Raw genomic sequence first — 14,574 nt, forward strand, 5'->3', positions numbered from 1 at the left:
TTGCTAAATTGCAGCGACTGTAGTCTTTTTGGAGGCCAGCGTGATGCAGAGCCAGCAGGTATTTTCTGTGTTCATTTATTTTACATAACATCATAAGGAGAAAAAAAAAAAAGGCACCCTGAACCTTTCTTTTCTTTCTACCATTATGATCCATTTATGTTCCAAAATGTTGAAACCAGAAGGTTTTTTTTTAATAGAAAGCTCTTTATATAAAAGACAGTTGTTTGGATTGTAATAAAAAATAATCAAATTTCAATCCCCTATTCATAAACCTACAAGCCTCCTTGTGTTCAAAAGTCTGTGTGCTGACTTTCTGCTTGATAGAAAGCTAGAACTGTGCTTGCAAATTCTTGGTTTGTTTTTCTTCTCTCTCACTCCCCCTCCCCGGGTAACACTGCATAATAGAGAGAAACTCTACAGAAAGCAATGGGAAGAGACCTCCTACTGAGGGGTGTTACTTAAGATACAGATCATTGGCATTTACCAGCCATATAAAAACAATATTTTCCCAAACCCTCTGAGTCCTGCTCCACAGTTTATACAGCATAAAGCTGCAAAAGCCAAAACTTTGTTGCAGCACATCCAAACCACCCTTTTGTTTCTTCAGATGCATTTGACTTGTTTTAATAAACCTCTGGCTTAATCTTTAATTCCAAATTAAGTATTTTGAACCAAGCTGTAGAAGCCGCGCATATTTATTGTGAGATCTTGACTTTAGTACTCACATGGTAGAAAAAGGTTTCTCTCCTGGCTAATATATTTGATACTTTAAATAATCTGCTTTGTTATATCCCTCACACTGCAAATTTTGTGGTAATTCCAAAGGACATAGATGAAGTTGGAACAAAGTACTTGCACTACATTGTCTCCCTATCTATTATCAAAAAAAAAAAAACAAAAAACCAACAAACATCAGAACATAGCAGAGAATGAAACAAGTGTCAAGCAAATTTTAAGAACTTAACTAACTTAATTTAACATAAGAGATCAAGACTTTTTTTTTTTAATTTTGTTAACCACTGACTTTATTCTGATTAACTTTTGAAAATACGAACTGGAAACAATGTAAATGCTAAATACACCTAGGTGTGTGTGGAAGAAAGCACTTCTAGATGTATTTATAAAAGCAGTAATTTGTTATTACAAAAATATTTTAATAGTAGAGCGATATTGAGAAATGAAGCAGTTGTGTTATTAGTATTATTAGCTAGTTTCTTAAACATGTGTGAGAAAACATCCAATGTTTAGGAGCTAGTTTCCCCACAGAAAGAAAAAGGAATTACAGAATTCCCAAGATCAAAATAAAACTAATTCAAGTAAGTTGCTTTATGGGAGTCCTGAGTCAAAGGAAACATCTGGTCCTGCGCCTTCTTAGTGGGACATATGGTACATACTGAGAGATGTCATCCACGAGAGTCCAGGAGTAGGGCTGGAAAAGCAGAATTAGCTTTGCTGCCTGAAAAGGGCATCTCATGTATACAAGAGTTATAAAAATGCATATTGGTTAGAAAGGTCCTCTCCTTCTTTTACTTAAAACCAGCTGAGGTTGGGAGGATAATTGACAGTTATCGATACAAGGCAGATCTGCTCCAGTTGCTTTTTTTTTTTTTTAATGGAAAAAATTTTGGAGCAGTTAACATTGTTTTCAGAACAGTGATCTAGAAAGCCCTTTACATGCATAACAGTAGGAAATAATGGTATTGTAACTTTGCCCAATTTTATTTTTCATCATGAATTTATTTCATTAAGTGATACAAAATTTTCCGTGCCTGACCCCTGCAAGTAGTGCTGCCTATACTGGCAGTCACTAGCTCAATCCTTGTGATCTTTAAGAGAAATACATAAAATATGGTTGAACGCACCTATACTGCCAAGAACTTTTCTTAGTGCAGTGGTGCAGGAGTTGCGGTGCCTGTGTGCAGAGGGCTCGGTTCGTGTCCTCCTGTGCACAGAAGAATATTCAAAAGCACTTTTTGTTGTTTCATGAATAACCGTATTAAAAGGGGAGGAAGAGATGTTATCTGTCAGACCCTTTTAGTGTCAGAGTACCTAACTTTGTATAGCCCATACAGAGGACTGCCAGGGATGCTTTTTGGGATCCTCTCTGAGTGCGGCTTTTCTTTTCAAGCCTCTGCGTAATGGACTCTTAATCCCCCGTATGCTTCCTGCCGCAGCAGAGATGTCTTTAGCCCGGCATTTGTTTTGTTTACTTTTTTTCAACTAAAACTCTCACAAGGCAAAACCCAGAATCTGCAAAAGACCTATGAGATATTTGTGAAATGGGCCATGACTGCTTATAATTTGTAGGAATAATTACAGCATGTAAGGAAGTCTGCATTTATTAGCAGCAGTGATGAAGCATGTTGTTAAGCCCGCAGTGTGTCACCAAAGCAGCAGGCTGCCGGGAGCCCAGAAAGGCTTTCATTGTTAATTTGGAGCAGAAACACTGAAGCATATCCTGAGAAGGATGCTAATGAAGGGACTGCCAGTAGTAAAATCCTAGTGACCTTTGTGCTTTGTGCTAATTTCTGCTCCCCTCCCTTCCCCCTTCTCCTTTCCCCCTGAGCTGCTATCTGGCCAGTTAGCCCCTGAATTTGGAGGTACAGTAGGAGTGTTGTCCGTGCCGGGGTGAGCTCCCACGTGCCTCCCCCACTTCCACTCAAATCACAGCAGATTAAAGAGGCTTTTGTTGAAATATAACAGACAGACACTTAGAGGCAGGGTTCACATTAACTGATTATAAATCACTAGTTAGTCTGCGAAGTCAAATCTAGAGCTGGCTAATGATTTGAAATTACTAGCCAATTGTGAAATTAATCCCCTGTTTTAAAGCAACTGGGAAATGCTTGAGAGCTGCAAAGAAATAAATACATAGGTGTTTTCTGGGGGACTCGTGCTCTGTGGGGTTTGTTCGGGCTGTGTCCACACAGAGGCCGAGGAGAGGAGGTCGAGCTGAGCCAGACACGAGAGCTGTGGCGCAGGAGGAAATGAGCCTGGTTTTTAAGATGTGCCCCTTTTAATTGTGGCTTCCAGGTCTTGCTTCGGAGAGTTCAGCTTTAAATTTTCATCCACTTGGGGAAGAGGGGTCATGAGCTCATGGTTCCCTGTTGTAGCTTTCCTGTGTTTGCACTATTGTCTGCCTGGCGCATGCTGGAAGTGTTTTCAAATTCCTGGGTTTGATGGCTTGTGTCAGAGTTGTCACTAGAGGGTGACAGGCAGCACCCCGAGCCCGGTCCTGCTGCTGCAAGGCGTGGCTGTGATGTACTGGTGTCTTTCCTCTGCAGGGACTGTGAAGGTGAAGAGCTCTAATATACAAGTAGGCGACCTCATCATTGTTGAAAAGGTTAGCCTCTACATGTCTGTCTTTTTTGTAAAGTATGTTTCTTGCAAGACCATTGAAAATGAGATATTTTGAAGTTGTATTTTTTTTATGGTAGGTTCAGAATATTGAGTGTTGAACATTAGTTATGATATTTAATCACTTTTCAGGGTCTCTCCCTTTTTCCCCCCAGCCCTGGAAACAGCATCATTGTCCTTAAAAATGAGAGCAAATCTGTGGATAAGCTACGTTTTCCGATTGCACCATAGCAAGATAAAGACTCTCTGGCCCTTACCTTTGACTGTTGGACACGGGTTAAATGCCTGATACAACTGCAACATCATAATGTTGCTTGGTGTAACCAACACAAGTATGGGGAGAGGGATCCATTTGCAGGCACTGGAGTGTACAAGTGTATTCTCCCTTTTGTACAAGTTTGTGGTTTTTTCATCCATTTATTTTCTTCACACGCACACTCCGTGCAAATATCTATGTTCTCTAAAACTGTTAGGATGAACATATTCAGTCAAAAAAAAAAAAAAGAGCTGGTACCTGTAGATTTCAGATACTTGCTTTCTTCTAGCATAGGGCTTCTTGGAAGGAAGCCGGCATTAGTTTGAAATTTCTTCTTCTAGAATTACTCACTAGCTCTTTTGTAAACCTAGACATTGGCCAGTCTGGTCAGTGGGAGCTGGCACCAGTTATTATTCTGCAGGGAAGCAAATTTAGGATTCAAAGCAAAATGAACACCAACCTTCAGTCTGACAAAGAAATACTTTCTCCTCCATAGCCCCTTTGCTTGTCACTGGGGCTGTGGAAGGAGGCTGCACATGCGTGCAGGGTCTATGCACAATAATGGCCTTTCTTCTTGTAACAGAACCAGCGGGTCCCTGCTGACATGATCTTCCTGAGGACGTCGGAGAAGAATGGTAAACATCTGGAACCAATTGTCAAAATAGCCATTAACCTTTCACTGGTTGTTTAGAGAAAATTATCTTTTGGAAATGTGAAAGAAATAGATAATAGTAAAATTTTGGAGCGACCGGGAATTCAAAGGCTTTGATGGACTGCCAGTTTTCAGGATGTTACACTCTGCTTTTGTTTGCTAATCCAAGAATGTAGTTATTTGAACCCAGAGTAAATGAATGGGGTTGCAAAATGCTGTGCGTTATAGATGTAAATCATTTTACTTGCTGTTCAGGTTTGTTTTGTCAAGTGTGGGATAAGGAAATGCTTGATTGGAAGGCTTACAAAACATGACTAATAAGAATATTTCAAATGTCTTAAAGATACAGAGCAGAGTCTCACTATTTTGGACTAGTGGAAGGAAATGAATGTGTGATGCAAGAATATAATTCCTTGATTCTTACCTTATTAATAAGTACTACTTTAAATCAGATACCAAAAAAAGAAAGGTGTGCTAGGAACAAAACCATTTCAAGAGCTATAGGTGTACATAAGGGAGATCTAGAAAGAGCACTAACTGTTGTTGAAACTCCACAGGGTCTTGCTTCCTCCGCACTGACCAGCTGGATGGCGAGACAGACTGGAAACTGCGGCTGCCAGTTACCTGTACTCAGAGATTGCCAACTGCTTCTGTAAGCTGCCTTTTTAAAAATACTCTAGTTGTTAAATATGGATGTCTGATTTTCCTGAAAAGTGTTCAGATGCTTCAGTTAATGGGCTGTTTCGAGAAGCGGGTTAGTTTAGCATTGTTTTGCACAGGGCTCAGTGCATGTTCCAGGCTAGCTCTGGCAGCAAAGAGTGTCTGGTACTGAAACTAAGAGTAAAACAGCTCTTCCTGAGCTCCAGGCAAGATGTCAGGTAAGGTGAAGCTGGGTGTCTCGGTGCCACACAGCTGTCACTGCAAAGCTGCATGGACAGAAGGGCGCTGGGGCTGGCAGCTAGGGAGTGGCTTTGCAGCAGGAGGTGACTCATGGCAGGGTGCTCCTGTTTTCTTTTTACTTTCCAGAGTCCATTGCAGTAACTTACTACAGGGTAGGTCTTACTGCGGCATAGGTACCCTTGTACTTCTCAAATTCCCCCTTTCATTCACTGGAGTGCAGTATACTGAGACACAAGTCATCCGATTTCATGAAGTGGCTTCAGAAGTTAAACTTGCATTACTCTCTGCCATAAAAGGAGGGATTGTCACCATGGATGCTCCACTGTATGATCCGAAACAAGTGTATAACCTCCATCAGACATGCTGTTTCCTAACTAAACTACTCTCTAGCTAAAGTAATTTACCCTAGCTGACTACTCTCTAGCTAAGGAAGTTTGTGTCTTTAAAAAAAAAAAAAAAAAAAAGAAAAGAAAAAGGGGGAATCTGTGTACCTGTTTTATTGATGTTCTGTCTGTAAAAAGTGCAAGAAGTTTTTTTTATACCAAGACTTTGAAGAGAAATGTTCTCTCCATGATGGAGTGAATAGTTCACAAGTGTAGGAGTCAGCAGTGGAAATTCTTTTCAGAATTGGCATGTCTCTTGTCACCGTAGAACTGTTCCCAGTGACACTAGCATCTCAAACTGAATACCTAGTGGTAGGATGTTCCTTGGTTGCCTTGGAAAACTAATCCAAATCTTTTTTTGATAAACAGTAGTAAGTGTTTTAGGCTAGCTTGATTACTCAGGCTGAAATTGCTTGTCTGGGGCACCAACAACTAAGTAGTTCCCAGGAGCCTTTGTTATTGTTTCAGTAAATATTCTCAGATAAGTACTTTTCAGTAAAGCTGGTATAACAGTTGTATTTTCTCTTAGCTGAACTCAAGTAAGGAGTATAATTTAATTATTATCTTAACTTGATTAAGTAACTTTTGCTCAAAGTATTTTGTTAGAAACATTGATACATTATTAAAATGTGGTTATCTAACTGCCTGCTAAAACATGTCTGTTTTTAGGACCTACTGCAAATCCGATCCTATGTATATGCAGAAGAGCCCAATATTGACATACATAATTTTGTGGGAACCTTCACAAGGGTAAGTCCTACTTAGATATGCTTGAAATAATGTATGTAGTGTTTTCTGTGCAAACCTGCTGAATCACAGGATGCCAGACTCTTTCAGGAGAAGTGGTGAAGTCTTGTCATTCCTTGTACCCTTTCTTTGTTTTTGTTTTTGCACCCTCCATAAAATACATGTAATAAATCTGACATAAAAATATGCTTATTGAAGCTTTGACTTGGAAACAACATAATAGACTGTTTGAGATTAGGGTTCTTGCTGTTAAAGTATTAGGTCCAACATTTGGACTAAGATTGGTAGTTACATGTGCATGGTGTTCAGAATGAAATCTGGACCACCACGATCACTGCAGGATTAAAGTTGTTTACTGGTGAAAAAGTAGAGGTTCTTGGATAGATCAGTCTTAATTGTGAGTCAATTTTTTTTTGCCTTCAGTTGTTGCATGCAACCTGTGTGAACTTCGTTATATCTGCCCTCAGAGGGCGGTGGCTCAGACCCTCTGTGAAATATCACAGAATATGTGTCTTCTGACTTCTTGGGAAGATGTGCTGCCTATTTGGGGCAAAAGGTTGTGGTGATTTTTTTCTTTTTTTCCCCTCTCTCCTTCCCTCCCCTCTCACTGGGATTATGAAAACATTAAGAAATACATCTAATACCCTTGGGGAATTTTCAGAGGGCAAAAGCTTTTGTAACAAATGGGAGACAGTTACAGCTTGTAGAAGTTGTTTGCTAGTATTTCAGTTCAAAATTGTAAGTTTTGCTCTTTTTATCTTTGAGGCATGGTTTAATCTGATTAATGGTGGTAGTATGGATTAGAAGTTTGGGTGGCTTATTTAGGCAGTTGTTGTATAAACCCTGGGCATATATTAATTTACTTGCTTATGCAAAAGTACGGTCCCGTAGAATTAATCTTTTGGTGCCTAAGAGGAATCAGATTTTCTTGAAACTGTTCTCTGGCATGCATCAGACAAGTTTCCAGGCATCACTGAGCAGTCCAAATTGGATCTCAGTGAGGTCTCACAGTAGAAGGCAAAATGCTATTAATCTGCGTGGACCAAGTGAGGAAAACATTTCCCTGTAGTCCCTGGTGAGCTTCTGACAAATCCCTTTCTCGTTTCTGATTCCCAGGGTCCTTCAGCAGGAACAGGTATCTTAATAGATTTATTTTTTTTCCACCCCTTCCTTTCTCCACTGAAATCAAGTGTTGGTTTTTAACCTAGCCAGAGATTTAACTGTGTTTCTGAAAATCCTCAATCTTATCTAGAAGCTCTCTATCAATTCCCCCAGCATTGCTCTGCAAACACCCGTGTGTAACTCTGTCATCCAATAGTCTTTTAAATTACTGACATGTTTTTTTATTTTTGTTGTAGGAGGACAGTGACCCTTCTGTGAATGAAAGTTTAAGCATAGAAAACACTCTATGGGCCAGCACAGTGATTGCATCAGGTAAGATGGAGGCATGTGTCAATTTTTTTTGAGGGAATATGTTAACAATTTTTAAAGGTCTTTTTGTAATGAAATAATCTCTGTCAGTTGGAGAAATTAGCAGTCAGAGTGAGGTTTCCCACTTGTCCTAACACCTCTGGGGAGCAAGACTGACGTCTAATTGCCTCTTGGACATTCCTAGATGAGAAAGAATTGGAGTGGCCTTTGGGCACTTCTTTAGCATCTAGGACCAGAATAGCACTTAATTGCTCTCCGCATTGACATCCTAATCTGTAACAGAAATGGTGTCAAATAGATTCTGGTAACAGAAGCTAAGATGAAAGATTTCCAGGTAACTGCTTCCATTGAGTTTGTCTTACGTATTTTTAAAAGAAAAAAATAAAACCTTTGACACGTTTTCGTTACGTATACAATAAGCTCGCAAGGCCTGAGATTAATCAATGCTCTCTTGTAGAGGTCTGTCAAAATAAAAGCCTTGCTCTTCTCCTGCCTAGCATGCCTGCAAGATTTACAGGACAGTAGCTGGAGGAAAGTGAAATTCTGTAATGCAGGGGTGGAATTGAAGCTGTTGAATGGAGGGACTTCAGAGTGCTGTATCAAGGTGTACATGGAATTAATAATAATGGGAAGGAACACGAACTTCCAAAGACTTTGTGAAGCATTGAAAAGATTTTGATTTGCTCTTTTAAAAAAGCAGAATATAATAAATAGATTTTATTCCTGTATGTTTCCATCTACACCTGCTCAGACTCCTAGTTGAAACACATCTCAATATTGTCACAGGATGTGACCAAAGGGTCATAAAAATCTAGTTGGCCAAGTATTATTTAGTCAAGTAAATTATATTTAGGGATGAGTAATGTTATGCAGTAGGTAACCTGCCTTCCTCCCTTCTGAGTGTAAAACCACTCAGATGTTTTGGGACTGGCAGTTTCACATACGGAACAGGCTGCTTAATGTGTGAGCCTCAGTCCATCCTGCTTTGGAACAAATACATGGGAAAAGAAAGCCACTTCCCTTGTGATTCTGACTTGTATGGCAATTTTCCCCACAGCCCCCTTTCCCACAGGGGCTTTCTTACCTCTTGCATGGAAGCTTTCGGGCTGATGCCACAGCTGAGCATAGCGCAGGTGTGTGCTGCCACGAGCAGTGCGGCTGACGGGAGGAAGATGCTGTCCTGCCCTGAGCAGGCTCACAGCCAGCCTACTGAGGGTGAAATCTAACCCTTCTTTCTGAGTATGAACAAAGTTATTTGTAGATAGATATCTTTGGGAGTTCAGCTAGTAAGAATAATGTTTGCAGATGTTCTTGTAATTTCAGCTGGTTTGTACAATGAAGTCTGTTTTGGATAGCCATAAAATGATTAGAAACACTATTTATACACATACCAGCATGTCTTCAAGCTGTTTTCTAGCCCCGGTACTTTTTTTCCCCTTATTTTGACCGACTTGATCAATTTAAATTCAGTTTTGTTTTTCCTATGGCAATAATAAATAGCGTGGTGGAGGTCATTTCTGTAAGGAAAACCTATTGGTTTGGAGAAAACGTGGATATCATTTTTCTTCTTCTGTAAGCAAAAGCTGTCAAGCCATAGTGATGCCATCTCACTAGGGCAGCTTTTGCTTGTAAGGTAAAGCAGAGCTATGTGACTTTCTCCATCTGCTACTGTAGTAGGAGCGGGTCTGACTCTGCAGTTGATTTGGAGTAGCTGTGCCATCTGCTGATTTGAATTGTGATGATCTTACCACCTCCTGCCATCTGGCTCCAGTGACTTCTTGTTGTGCTATGTTTTTTTTTTTTTTTTCCAAAGGAATGTTTCCCAGCATTTTTAGAAACCACCTCTTTTGAATTAATCTTATTTGATAATAATTCACTTGCAGCTTGTTAAAACTTCTGTCGCTAATGGGAGCAGGGGAATAGTGGAGTATAAAATGGCAATGTATTAGCAACAGAGCAACAGTGCTTTTTTTTTCCCCAGTGTTGTTTTTATCCATTTTTATAGACCCCTAAAATTTTCTAGTAGAAACTTTGACTTCAGCAATAGCAGCTTTAAAACTCTTGACTGTAGCTAGCTTTTTCTTAATGGCTTTTTGCAAAGGCTTTAAGAGAAACCTGTAGAAGAACAGTGGTTTATGGTACTAAACTGTATTATATTTCTGCAGTAAGAAAAGAGAGCAAAAGAGAGCTCTTTAGAAACTGTGGAACATAGCATTAAAATACATAGATGGGCTCCCAGCAGCTCCATCTGTTGCAGTAAGGTGGGAGTTGGTATGATTTGCCTTTCTGCTATTAAACAAATACTTAATTTAAACTAAAACGTAGATTTTAAAATAAGGTAATTCTATCTATAAAAGCTGTTGGAAATAATTGGTTTTATTCTGATTGTGGCAGACTTCACCAATAAAGAACAACTACAGTCCAGAGCACTAATTTAGACGCACTTACAATGGAGGACCGCTATCTGAAGTAAGGCAAACTTAGCACACCTGAGTGAGGTTCAGAGTGGTGGGAGGAAACACAAGAAATCCTTCTTCCTCAGCAGCTTTTATTTATATTGAGGAATAACAGCTTACATCAAAAGGGGTTAAGGAGAAGCCAAGAGAGCAAAACTCTTGATTTCTCTTTCCATGCTCTTTAGCTGCTACAGTCTGTCCAACCCAGTTGGAACAAGCCCAATCATAAGGGCAGTGTGGTTGAAGACTTGCTGACTTCCAGTAGGATGTCTTCTGTTCAGCATCTGTTTTCATGGATTTTATATTTCAAGTGCTGGCCTTTCTACTCTGATTGTTATTGCATTAGAAATTAACCTGCTAAAAGTCCATTTCAACTGTAGAGCATGTGTATCTAACAAGCATTTTTCAGAGAAGACAAATGGAGATTGTTTTTCTTAGGCTGATGTATGTTTTGTTCAGGTACTGTTGTGGGAGTTGTCCTCTACACTGGAAGGGAACTGCGCAGTGTGATGAATACTTCAAACCCAAGAAGTAAGGTAGGGTAAGGATAATAAGTAATAATTATCTTATAATAAAAAGGGGCAGAAATTTAACATTTAAAATATATGTATATATATATTTACAAATGCTATGTGTACACACTGTAGGAACAACATCCTACAAATGATTTATATCTTCCAACCTATGATTTAAGATAGTTACCATTATCAGAGACCTATTTTATTTTTTTGATCCTAACTACAAGTATCTGCTCGCTTTTTGACAATGGTAACACTTTTATTTTCTGTGGCTATAATAAAATAGACCCAGATAGAATGGGAAGGTTTATTTTGCTGCATTCTTCCATTATAGCAAAGTTAAGACAAGGTGTGGGTATGTTTATACAGTCTGCAGCTTTTGACAGCATGAGTCTTTCACACTTCTTCATGCACTCCTCAGCTTCCAAAGGATGGAACTCTTATTTAGTAAGCTAGAACAGTATCGTTTATAAATTTAAATATGTTTATAGTGTTTTATATGAAAAAAGTTAATGACTGTTGAGGGGCAGCTCGTTGGATATAGCAGCTCGTTCTCTTTGTGAATATTAAATGGAGCTAACACCTGCACTAGTGTGATTGAAATGTCTCAATTTTATTTCTTTAGATTGGTCTCTTTGATTTGGAAGTGAACTGTCTTACCAAGATCCTGTTTGGGGCTCTTGTCGTGGTCTCACTTGTCATGGTGGCCCTTCAACATTTTGCTGGCCGTTGGTATCTTCAGATCATAAGATTTCTCCTTCTGTTCTCAAACATTATTCCTATTAGGTGAGTCGACTGCTAGTTCTCCCAGCAAGATACTGCTTCCTTTGCATCCTCCTCCACACTTCTAATGTGAACAGTCATGTACAGTCTTATGTGTTCCTCATTTGACAACTAAATAAATTTAGAAATAGAAATCAAATTACTGTTAAAAGTTGTTTTGTTGTTTCTGCTGAATTTGTTTAGTGTTTTAGCCTGTCTGTGCTCGCTAATTTAGGCTGCAGATTAGTCATTTAAGGCCCCTGTCTCTGTGTTCAGGCTGCCTGGTTACTCTGATAAGAGCAAAAGTAGAGGAGAGAGATTTATACAGCATGTAGTATAATAGGATTCAACTGCCTTTAAAAATGGGCTGAAATTTTAATATTTAATTGTGCTATATTAATACGCAGATTGTTATTTTCAGTGTAGGTCAGGGATTCGTTTCAGTTCCATTTTTAACCTGCTGTCTGCTTATCAATCACACTGTCCTTATGTGTCTGTGTCCATCATCCTCTCAAATTATATCCGTTCTCAATATAATTTTGTCATATATCCTTTTGAGTCACAGTACCACTGCAGCAGTGCGCAGTTCTCCCCATCTGCCACTCAACCACTCATTTTGAATATACTTCTCCCTAAATTCCCTCTTTGGCTGCTCAAATTCAGTATGGAAGGCCTGTCCTTCTATTGCATTGTCGCAATTCACAGTGATTTTTTCCAAAGTTTTAATGCAGATACACTTCCTTTTTCTTTTTCCCATTCCTCCTGCATAGTTTGCGTGTGAATCTGGACATGGGGAAAATTGTCTATAGCTGGGTGATCCGCAGAGATTCCAAAATCCCTGGGACTGTGGTTCGATCCAGCACTATACCTGAGCAGCTGGGGAGGATATCCTATTTGCTCACAGACAAAACAGGTATGTGTGTAGAAAATACAGTTTCGAGTCATGGTATGTTGTTCTTTTTTGTTGTGTTTTTGACTAGCCACTGATCATAATGTAGGATTTCTTTGGGCTGGGAGAAATATGCACTTTCTGCCACTTTGACAATATGATTTCATCATTTTAAAGTATTTTTTTTGGATTTTTTGTTGTTGTTCTGAACACATCGTAAATAAGAGAGGACAGGAGTACTATGCTACTTTAAAGAATGCTTCAAGTGTGATATTAAACCAAAAGTAGAGGTTAGACTTAAAATCAAAAGCAACTTTTAGAGTTAATTTTTAAAGCTGGATGAAGATAACTTACACGTTTGGGCAGAAACATACCATCAGTCTGCCTTTTGCTATCCTCACTTTTTACAGTTGAGTTGATTACAAAGGACTAATCTGTAAACAAAAGCTTTGTCTGACATAAACTCCTGGTTCTGTTGAAGGTGTTCCCAGAAATTTTCTTTGGTTCCAGCAGGACCAGAGCTACACCTGCCGCTCTTTCTGGCATCAACTTTTGGGTGAATGATCTTATCATAGAATCATAGAATATCCCGAGTTGGAAGGGACCCATAAGGATCATCCAGTCCAACTCCTGGCACAGCACAGGTCTGCCCAAAAGTTTAGACCATGTGACTAAGTGCACAGTCCAATCTCTTCTTAAATTCAGACAGGCTTGGTGCAGTGACTACTTCACTGGGGAGCCTGTTCCAGTGTGCAACCACCCTCTCGGTGAAGAACCTCTTCCTGATGTCCAGCCTAAACTTCCCCTGCCTCAGCTTCACACTGTTCCCACGGGTCCTGTCACTGGTGATAACAGAGAAATAGGTCATCTGCCTCTCCACTCCCTCTCGCAAGGGATCTCATTCTTTCTTACTGGCACAGTGATGTGCACCACAGCTTCCCAGGAGATTCTGCCCTGAGTTTTTTTAACACTGTCACCTTTGGCCTCAGCCTCTGCTGAGAGCCTTGTGCAGTGACTGATGGAGCTTCTGGACCAGTTTCTCTTGGAGCTGGGATACAGCAAGGACAAGAACATGCCCTGGGGGATAGACGTGTTGGTTCATGTTCCATGTTGGTGCTGCTTCTGTTACAGGAACTCTTACACAGAATGAGATGGTCTTCAAGAGACTTCATCTGGGCACAGTGGCTTACGGCCTGGACTCCATGGATGAAGTGCAGAGTCACATATTCAGCATATACACGCAGGTAGAATTAAATTGGGTTTCTAAACTCTTTGTTAAAGTTTTCTAGATCACTGGGCTAATGGTGAATTAATGTCAGGGATCTGCCTATTAAATATTATTTATTAAAATAAAATTACATATATATATATATAATATATTATACATATATATAATATATTATATAAATTATATATTACATATTATATATAATATAATAATATATAATATAATATGTAATATATAATATATATTTATAAATTATATTATAATTATATAATATATAAATATATTATTTTATTATATTTTTATTATATATATTTTATTATATTTTTATATTTTTATATATCATATATTATTACATTATATATTAATATTAAAAATATTTATTAAATATTAAATATTTTTAAATGTTATATGGTGTGTAGTGGATTAAATTGCTGTTTGAAATGCTGTGTACTGGGGAAGTAATAAAGGAAGAGGAGCCATCGGTATTCAATAAGCAGTAACGGAGAACAGTGGGCCATTGCTGCTGCTCTAGGCCTGGTGGTTAAAAAAGAAAATGGTGAAAGTGGGATTATTTCAACAGTGCACCAGTGGCTTCTGAAAGTCTCATATGGCACATAACTGATGTGTGCTTTGAAAAATATCTATAGCTAAAGAAGGTGGTAAAGTCAAGATATAAAGTATAGAACAGGAAAATCGTGGTTTGGAAATCTTTCCCTTGCATTCCTCTTTCAGTGTAACTGGATGAGTGAGCATCCAAAAAGTCTTCATCTTTGGATGAAATTCTAAGTATAACTTCTTAGAATTTATTTGTTTTATCTGATAACCAGGTGGTGCCATGAGATCTGTCTGGATCAGCAAACTGTATTTCCTTAGCATATTACAGTGGACATTTATCAGCTGAAATTTCATATAGATGCATGACGTTCTTTCTTATAGCAAGAGATGAACTTTTACTTGAAAATACTGTAATATTGGGGGCTGGGGAGGGATCAGCT

At 38.9% G+C, this 14,574-nt stretch overlaps 1 protein-coding gene across 1 annotated transcript in view; it reads left to right on the forward strand.

Annotated features, from left to right (window-relative positions):
* ATP9A (ATPase phospholipid transporting 9A (putative)) overlaps nt 1–14,574 on the forward strand; it is a 62,594-nt gene that overhangs the window by 16,353 nt on the left and 31,667 nt on the right. Inside the window, exons 5-13 of the mRNA XM_035548342.2 lie at nt 3,285–3,343; nt 4,197–4,248; nt 4,823–4,917; nt 6,218–6,298; nt 7,654–7,729; nt 10,642–10,718; nt 11,326–11,486; nt 12,233–12,375; nt 13,483–13,595. Of these exons, the coding sequence (XP_035404235.1) occupies nt 3,285–3,343; nt 4,197–4,248; nt 4,823–4,917; nt 6,218–6,298; nt 7,654–7,729; nt 10,642–10,718; nt 11,326–11,486; nt 12,233–12,375; nt 13,483–13,595 (857 nt within the window). The remainder of the gene's footprint in view (nt 1–3,284; nt 3,344–4,196; nt 4,249–4,822; nt 4,918–6,217; nt 6,299–7,653; nt 7,730–10,641; nt 10,719–11,325; nt 11,487–12,232; nt 12,376–13,482; nt 13,596–14,574) is intronic.

The sequence above is a fragment of the Cygnus atratus genome, chromosome 16 (assembly GCF_013377495.2).
Source record: "Cygnus atratus isolate AKBS03 ecotype Queensland, Australia chromosome 16, CAtr_DNAZoo_HiC_assembly, whole genome shotgun sequence".
Classification (NCBI taxonomy): Eukaryota; Metazoa; Chordata; class Aves; order Anseriformes; family Anatidae; genus Cygnus; species Cygnus atratus.